At 43.3% G+C, this 10,000-nt stretch overlaps 1 protein-coding gene across 1 annotated transcript in view; it reads left to right on the top strand.

Annotated features, from left to right (window-relative positions):
• LOC106597163 (glutamate receptor-interacting protein 1) overlaps positions 1–10,000 on the top strand; it is a 428,473-nt gene that overhangs the window by 257,142 nt on the left and 161,331 nt on the right. The window contains exons 5-7 of the mRNA XM_045698664.1: positions 233–378; positions 2,149–2,232; positions 3,806–3,881. Coding sequence (XP_045554620.1) covers positions 233–378; positions 2,149–2,232; positions 3,806–3,881 — 306 coding nt within the window. The remainder of the gene's footprint in view (positions 1–232; positions 379–2,148; positions 2,233–3,805; positions 3,882–10,000) is intronic.

The following is a 10,000-nucleotide window of genomic DNA, read 5'->3' on the forward strand; positions in this document are numbered from 1 at the left end:
TCTCTCATCCCTCGTCTCCATATCTTTCTCTTTCTGTGTTTCTCTCATCCCTCGTCTCCATATCTTTCTCTCTCTGTGTTTCTCTCTACTTCTGTTCTGGTTGTCTCAATCCCATCCCTCTATCCCTTTCCCCTTTTCTCATCCTCTCACCCCGTCCTCTCCCTCTCTCTCTTGCCCTCTCTCTGTCTTCCTCCCCTCCTCTATCACACCATCCATCCATCTCTCTCTGTAGGAGTGACCAGCTCAACGTGGGCGACTACATCAAGTCTGTAAACGGGATCAATCTGACCAAGTTCCGTCACGACGAGATCATCAGCCTGCTGAAGAACGTTGGAGAACGTGTGGTTCTAGAGGTGGAATACGAGCTGCCACCTGTCTGTGAGTTCTACTGTTTTAGGACCATGTTGTTATAAATGATACATCAGTCGAATGATTTGATAGGTTCAATAGATACATCAGTCCTGTTGATTTGATAGGTTCAATAGATACATCAGTCCTGTTGATTTGATAGGTTCAATAGATACATCAGTCCTGTTGATTTGATAGGTTCAATAGATACATCAGTCCTGTTGATTTGATAGGTTCAATAGATACATCAGTCCTGTTGATTTGATAGGTTCAATAGATACATCAGTCCTGTTGATTTGATAGGTTCAATAGATACATCAGTCCTGTTGATTTGATAGGTTCAATAGATACATCAGTCCTGTTGATTTGATAGGTTCAATAGATACATCAGTCCTATTGATTTGATAGGTTCAATAGATACATCAGTCCTATTGATTTGATAGGTTCAATAGATACATCAGTCCTGTTGATTTGATAGGTTCAATAGATACATCAGTCCTATTGATTTGATAGGTTCAATAGATACATCAGTCCTGTTGATTTGATAGGTTCAATAGATACATCAGTCCTGTTGATTTGATAGGTTCAATAGATACATCAGTCCTGTTGATTTGATAGGTTCAATAGATAGATACTAATCAATAGAATTGTATTAGTTTAGAATCAAGCTGGATGTATATTAGAGGAAATTGGATCTTCCGTCTGAAGCCAAAGTCCTGAGTCTCCACAATTCCTTTGTTCCTTTCCAGAGTTCAAAGCCACCTTTACCAAACACATCTCACCTCAGTGTCTTTTCCTTTCATGTTCCCAGATCTGATCCAGAGCTTTTCATTCAGACAGGCTGTGTAGTGATGTTACCTCTCCCAGATCTGATCCAGAGCTTTTCATTCAGACAGGCTGTATAATGATGTTACCTCTCCCAGATCTGATCCAGAGCTTTTCATTCAGACAGGCTGTATAATGATGTTACCTCTCCCAGATCTGATCCAGAGCTTTTCATTCAGACAGGCTGTATAATGATGTTACCTCTCCCAGATCTGATCCAGAGCTTTTCATTCAGACAGGCTGTATAATGATGTTACCTCTCCCAGATCTGATCCAGAGCTTTTCATTCAGACAGGCTGTATAATGATGTTACCTCTCCCAGATCTGATCCAGAGCTTTTCATTCAGACAGGCTGTATAATGATGTTACCTCTCCCAGATCTGATCCAGAGCTTTTCATTCAGACAGGCTGTATAATGATGTTACCTCTCCCAGATCTGATCCAGAGCTTTTCATTCAGACAGGCTGTGTAATGATGTTACCTCTCCCAGATCTGATCCAGAGCTTTTCATTCAGACAGGCTGTATAATGATGTTACCTCTCCCAGATCTGATCCAGAGCTTTTCATTCAGACAGGCTGTATAATGATGTTACCTCTCCCAGATCTGATCCAGAGCTTTTCATTCAGACAGGCTGTGTAGTGATGTTACCTCTCCCAGATCTGATCCAGAGCTTTTCATTCAGACAGGCTGTGTAGTGATGTTACCTCTCCCAGATCTGATCCAGAGCTTTTCATTCAGACAGGCTGTGTAGTGATGTTACCTCTCCCAGATCTGATCCAGAGCTTTTCATTCAGACAGGCTGTATAATGATGTTACCTCTCCCAGATCTGATCCAGAGCTTTTCATTCAGACAGGCTGTATAATGATGTTACCTCTCCCAGATCTGATCCAGAGCTTTTCATTCAGACAGGCTGTGTAGTGATGTAGCTGTAGGGGTAATGATTTGTTAATGTAGTGTTTACTTCTCTCCTCAGCTGTTCAAGGCTCTGGGCTGATGTTCAAAAGCGTTGAGGTGACTCTGCACAAAGAAGGCAATACGTTCGGCTTTGTCATCCGAGGTACGTGTGTGTATTGTGTGTGTGTGTGTGTGTGTGTGTGTGTGTGTGTGTGTGTGTGTGTGTGTGTGTGTGTGTGTGTGTGTGTGTGTGTGTGTGTGTGTGCAATACATTTGCCTTTGTCATCCGAGGTATGTCTAATTCACCGTCTGTATGGTGGCCCTGCATAATGTAACCACGCTGACGGTCTGATGGTTTACATGGAATTATGATTCATTTCTCATTGAGGAGGAAGAAGCGTCGGTTCGCCCTGTGTGTGTGTGTGTGTGTGTGTGTGTGTGTGTGTGTGTGTGTGTGTGTGTGTGTGTGTGTGTGTGTGTGTGTGTGTGTGTGTGTGTGTGTGTGTGTGTGTGTGTGTGTGTGTGTGTGTGTGTGTGTGCAATACATTTGCCTTTGTCATCCGAGGTATGTCTAATTCACCGTCTGTATGGTGGCCCTGCATAATGTAACCACGCTGACGGTCTGATGGTTTACATGGAATTATGATTCATTTCTCATTGAGGAGGAAGAAGCGTCGGTTCGCCCTGTGTGTGTGTGTGTGTGTGTGTGTGTGTGTGTGTGTGTGTGTGTGTGTGTGTGTGTGTGTGTGTGTGTGTGTGTGTGTGTGTGTGTGTGTGTGTGTGTGTGTGTGTGTGTGTGTGTGTGTGTGTGTGTGTGTGTGTGTGTGCAATACATTTGCCTTTGTCATCCGAGGTATGTCTAATTCACCGTCTGTATGGTGGCCCTGCATAATGTAACCACGCTGACGGTCTGATGGTTTACATGGAATTATGATTCATTTCTCATTGAGGAGGAAGAAGCGTCGGTTCGCCCGTGTGTGTGTGTGTGTGTGTGTGTGTGTGCGTGTGTGCGTGTGTGTGAAGACGTTTGACTGGGGTACAGAGGAAAGGAAAGTGATCAGAATATGACCATCTTGTTGACTCTATTTACCCAGTTGGAATGAAGCTTCATTAAAATCAATAGGAACAAACTTTTAGGCTTGCGATCTAAGTAGTACCCTATTCCCTATACTGCGACTTTTAGGGTACATAGGGCTCTGGTCAAAAGTAGTGCACTATGTAGGGAATAGAGTTCCATTTGGGATGCACCCTTAGTGAGTTATCCTCGGCCTTTGAAGAGAGGGAAGAAAGTTAACTTGAAGGTCGACGATACAGAGATGTTGCCACAGCTCATTACTCTCCATCAATTCAACAAGTGTGTTTTTTCTTGTGTATAATCTTTATCTCAGAGAAGATGCTCCTCGAAGAGAGGAACATTAATGGATGATGTCGTGTTCAAACTGTGGGTTCATGTTCTGCTTTAGAATTACTGATGAGGCTAAAATTACTTTATTCAATTGCCCTTTCTGTTGGAAATCAATAACTCCTTCCTGCAGTGAAATCCAATGTATTGCTACTGTGTTTCATGTGTAGATGTTTTATTTAAACCGTTTCCTTTGTAATCAGGTAATACAGTATTAACTTGGTTCTTCAGTGATTTCTTAAAGCACAAATCAATTATATTATCAGGGAGTGATATGTATCCTTGGTTACCGTAGCGACCTGTTTGTGTGATAACTGTTTGTTGGTTTGTTTAGGAGGAGCCCACGAGGACAGGAACAAATCCCGCCCCGTTGTCATAACGACCATCAGGCCAGGTGGACCTGCTGACAGGTGAGATGTTGTATCACTGACTAGACATGAGTAGCAGATCACAGATAGTTCTGGTGTATCAAAGTCTAGACATGAGTAGCAAATCACAGATAGTTCTGGTGTATCAAAGTCTAGACATGAGTAGCAGATCACAGATAGTTCTGGTGTATCAAAGTCTAGACATGAGTAGCAAATCACAGATAGTTCTGGTGTATCAAAGTCTAGACATGAGTAACAGATCACAGATAGTTCTGGTGTATCAAAGTCTAGACATGAGTAGCAGATCACAGATAGTCATGGTGTATCAGAGTCTAGACATGAGTAATAGATCACAGATAGTTCTGGTGTATCAAAGTCTAGACATGATTAGCAGATCACAGATAGTTCTGGTGTATCAGAATCTAGACATGAGTAACAGATCACAGATAGTTATGGTGTATCAGAGTCTAGACATGAGTAACAGATCACAGATAGTTCTGGTGTATCAGAATCTAGACGTGAGTAATAGATCACAGATAGTGCTGGTGTATCATAGTCTAGACATGAGTAACAGATCACAGATAGTTCAAAGATCTGACTTGTATCCATTCATTGTGACATTACCTTGACCTGGTTTAAAACATCAGCAGAGTTCAAGGTTAAGCTGTAGAGCAGTGGATCCCAAACGTTTTATAGTCCCGTACCCCTTCAAACATTCAACCTCCAGCTGTACCCCATCTAGCACCAGGGTCAGCGCACTCTCAAATGTTGTTTTTTGCCCTCATTGTAAGACAGAGAAGAGCTCCAACTTCTTAATCATAGCCTCAATTTTTGTCCAGCACATTGAACATAGTTGCGAAGAGTCCCTGTAATCCTAGATTCAGATCATTCAGGTGAGAAAAAACATCACCCAGAAAGGCCAGTCGTGTGAGAAACTCGTCATCATGCAAGAGGTCAGACAAGTGAAAATTATGGTCAGTAAAGAAAACTTTAAGCTTGTCTCTCAATTCAAAAAATGTTATCAATATTTGCCCCTTGATAACCAGCGCACTTCTGTATGTTGTAAAAGCGTTACATTGTCGCTGCCCATATCATTGCATAGTGCAGAAAATACACAAGAGTTCAGGGACCTTGCTTTAACAAAGTTAACCAATTTCACTGTAGTGTCCAAAACGTCTTTCAAGCTGTCAGGCATTCCCTTGGCAGCAAGAGCCTCTCGGTGGATGCTGCAGTGGACCCAAGTGGCGTCGGGAGCAACTGCTTGCACACACCACTCCACTATGTCTCCCTGTCATGGGTTTGTGCCATCAGTACAGATACCAACACATCTTGACCACCAAAGTCCATTTGATGTCACAAAGCTGTCGAGTACTTTAAAAATATCCTCTCCTGTTGTCCTGGTTTCCAGTGGTTTGCAGAAGAGGATGTCTTCCTTAATTGACCCCCCATTAACGTAACGGACATATACCAGGAGCTGTGCCGGCCCGCCACGTCTGTTGACTCATCCAGCTGTAACACATAGAATTCACTGGCTTGTATGTGAAGCAGTAATAGTTTCAGAACATCTCCTGCCATGTCCCTGCTGCGTGGTGAAACAGTGGTGTTTGATGGAGACATTGTCTGTAGAGTTTTTAGGGCCTTTTCCCCCAGCATTGTCCCAGCCGTATCCACGGCAGCAGGAATAATCTTTATTTATTTTAGTTTTATTTAACCTTTATTTAACTAGGCAAGTCCGTTAATAAGAACAAATTCTTATTTACAATGACGGCCTACCAAAAGGCAAAATGCCTCCGGGGGCTGGGATTAAAATAAATACAATATAAATATAGGACAAAACACACATCACAACAAGAGAGACACAACACTACATAAAGAGAGACCTAAGACAACAACATAGCAAGGCAGCAACACATGACAACACAGCATGGTAGCAACACAACATGACAACACCATGGTAGCAACACAACATAACAACACCATGGTAGCAACACAACATAACAACAACATGGTAGCAACACAACATAACAACAGCATGGTAGCAACACAACATAACAACACCATGGTAGCAACACAACATAACAACACCATGGTAGCAACACAACATAACAACACCATGGTAGCATCACAACATAACAACAACATGGTAGCAACACAACATAACAACAACATGGTAGCAACACAACATAACAACAACATGGTAGCATCACAACATAACAACAACATGGTAGCAACACAACATAACAACACCATGGTAGCAACACAACATAACAACAACATGGTAGCAACACAACATGGAAGAAACACAACATGGTAGCAACACAACATAACAACAACATGGTAGCAACACAACATAACAACAACATGGTAGCAACACAACATAACAACAACATGGTAGAAACACAACATAACAACAACATGGTAGCATCACAACATAACAACAACATGGTAGCAACACAACATAACAACACCATGGTAGCAACACAACATAACAACAACATGGTAGCAACACAACATAACAACACCATGGTAGCAACACAACATAACAACACCATGGTAGCAACACAACATAACAACACCATGGTAGAAACACAACATAACAACACCATGGTAGCAACACAACATAACAACAACATGGTAGCAACACAACATAACAACAGCATGGTAGCAACACAACATAACAACACCATGGTAGCAACACAACATGGTAGCAGCACAACATAACAACAACATGGTAGCAACACAACATAACAACAACATGGTAGCATCACAACATAACAACAACATGGTAGCAACACAACATAACAACAGCATGGTAGCAACACAACATAACAACACCATGGTAGCATCACAACATAACAACAACATGGTAGCAACACAACATGGAAGAAACACAACATGGTAGCAACACAACATAACAACAACATGGTAGCAACACAACATAACAACAACATGGTAGCAACACAACATAACAACAGCATGGTAGCAACACAACATAACAACAACATGGTAGCAACACAACATAACAACACCATGGTAGCAACACAACATAACAACACCATGGTAGCAACACATGACAACACCATGGTAGCAACACAACATAACAACACCATGGTAGCAACACAACATAACAACAGCATGGTAGCAACACAACATAACAACAACATGGTAGCAACACAACATAACAACAACATGGTAGCAACACAACATAACAACACCATGGTAGCAACACAACATAACAACAGCATGGTAGCAACACAACATGACAACACCATGGTAGCAACACAACATAACAACACCATGGTAGCAACACAACATAACAACAGCATGGTAGCAACACAACATAACAACAGCATGGTAGCAACACAACATAACAACAACATGGTAGCAACACAACATAACAACACCATGGTAGCAACACAACATAACAACACCATGGTAGCAACACAACATAACAACAACATGGTAGCAACACAACATAACAACAGCATGGTAGCAACACAACATAACAACACCATGGTAGCAACACAACATAACAACAACATGGTAGCAACACAACATAACAACACCATGGTAGCAACACAACATAACAACAACATGGTAGCAACACAACATAACAACAACATGGTAGCAACACACCATGGTAGCAACACAACATAACAACAACATGGTAGCAACACAACATGGTAGCAGCACAAAACATGGTACAAACATTATTGGGCACAGACAACAGCACAAAGATCAAGAAGGTAGAGACAACAATACATCACACAAAGCAGCCACAACTGTCAGTAAGAGTGTCCATGATTGAGTCTTTGAATGAAGAGATGGAGATAAAACTGTCCAGTTTGAGTGTTTGTTGCAGCTCGTTCCAGTCGCTAGCTGCAGCAAACTGAAAAGAGGAGCGACCCAGGGATGTGTGTGCTTTGGGGACCTTTAACAGAATGTGACTGGCAGAACGGGTGTTGTATGTGGAGGATGAGGGCTGCAGTAGATATCTCAGATAGGAGGGAGTGAGGACTAAGAGGGTGCTTTCCCAGGTAAGGGGGCAGTAGCTCTTCGGCTGCATCAGATTCACAACTGTCAGTGTCCATGCTAGCTGGGCTAACAACACATGTAGAATTACTGATGCTGGCATTGGATGTGCTCATGGAAGCAGAACAACTTGTGTCGTTGACAGGTGCAGGTGTAGTACTGCTGGTAGTAGCAGGTGTAGTGCTGCTGGTAGTAGCAGGTGTAGTACTGCTGGTAGTAGCAGGTGTAGTACTGCTGGTAGTAGCAGGTGTAGTGCTGCTGGTAGTAGCAGGTGTAGTGCTGCTGGTAGTAGCAGGTGTAGTACTGCTGGTAGTAGCAGGTGTAGTACTGCTGGTAGTAGCAGGTGTAGTACTGCTGGTAATAGCAGGTGTAGTGCTGCTGGTAGTAGCAGGTGTAGTACTGCTGGTAGTAGCAGGTGTAGTGCTGCTGGTAGTAGCAGGTGTAGTACTGCTGGTAGTAGCAGGTGTAGTACTGCTGGTAGTAGCAGGTGTAGTACTGCTGGTAATAGCAGGTGTAGTGCTGCTGGTAGTAGCAGGTGTAGTACTGCTGGTAGTAGCAGGTGTAGTACTGCTGGTAGTAGCAGGTGTCGTACTGCTGGTAGTAGCAGGTGTAGTACTGCTGGTAGTAGCAGGTGTCGTACTGCTGGTAGTAGCAGGTGTAGTACTGCTGGTAGTAGCAGGTGTAGTACTGCTGGTAGTAGCAGGTGTAGTACTGCTGGTAGTAGCAGGTGTAGTACTGCTGGTAGTAGCAGGTGTAGTGCTGCTGGTAGTAGCAGGTGTAGTGCTGCTGGTAGTAGCAGGTGTAGTGCTGCTGGTAGTAGCAGGTGTAGTACTGCTGGTAGTAGCAGGTGTAGTACTGCTGGTAGTAGCAGGTGTAGTGCTGCTGGTAGTAGCAGGTGTAGTGCTGCTGGTAGTAGCAGGTGTAGTGCTGCTGGTAGTAGCAGGTGTAGTACTGCTGGTAGTAGCAGGTGTAGTACTGCTGGTAGTAGCAGGTGTAGTGCTGCTGGTAGTAGCAGGTGTAGTGCTGCTGGTAGTAGCAGGTGTAGTGCTGCTGGTAGTAGCAGGTGTAGTACTGCTGGTAGTAGCAGGTGTAGTGCTGCTGGTAGTAGCAGGTGTAGTACTGCTGGTAGTAGCAGGTGTAGTACTGCTGGTAGTAGCAGGTGTAGTACTGCTGGTAGTAGCAGGTGTAGTGCTGCTGGTAGTAGCAGGTGTAGTACTGCTGGTAGTAGCAGCTGTAGTGCTGCTGGTAGTAGCAGGTGTAGTGCTGCTGGTAGTAGCAGGTGTAGTACTACTGGTAGTAGCAGGTGTAGTACTGCTGGTAGTAGCAGGTGTAGTGCTGCTGGTAGTAGCAGGTGTAGTACTGCTGGTAGTAGCAGGTGTAGTGCTGCTGGTAGTAGCAGGTGTAGTACTGCTGGTAGTAGCAGGTGTAGTACTGCTGGTAGTAGCAGGTGTAGTGCTGCTGGTAGTAGCAGGTGTAGTACTGCTGGTAGTAGCAGGTGTAGTACTGCTGGTAGTAGCAGGTGTAGTACTGCTGGTAGTAGCAGGTGTAGTACTGCTGGTATGTGTCTCTATGGACGTGGGCCTTACTTTTTTTTGACCATTTATCCATTTTGGAGCAAACTGAATGAGCAGCAGCTACGTTTGGCTACATTTGGACCATTAGTGGAATTCCCGCGAGAGAGTAACGGTTAACGTGATTGGATGTTAATTATTTGACTAGGCTTCCTGTATTTGACATTGTGTTGTTATTTCGCTGAACACTAGATGGTTTCATTTTATTTTGGGCAGTGAAACGAGGCTACTCAGTTGAGAAAAAAACTCACCCAAATATATATGTATTATTTTTTTTAAATGTGAATCACATTTTTATTTGGCGTACCCTGGACGGCATTGCACAGAGGATCTCCTTGTGACATTACCTTGACCTCGTTTAAAACATCGTCAGAGTTCAAGGTAAGCTGTAGAGGATATCCTTGTGACATTGTAAGGTCATATGGACACACAGCTCTTTGAGTGGCAGAGCACAGATAGTTCCCATATCCTGTACGGAAGTTGAACATCACATCATTTTACGCTCTCTGTTATAGCTGTTATAAATTGTTCTAGTCTTAAACTGCCTGCATTTCTACA

Source organism: Salmo salar, chromosome ssa17 (genome assembly GCF_905237065.1).
Source record: "Salmo salar chromosome ssa17, Ssal_v3.1, whole genome shotgun sequence".
Classification (NCBI taxonomy): Eukaryota; Metazoa; Chordata; class Actinopteri; order Salmoniformes; family Salmonidae; genus Salmo; species Salmo salar.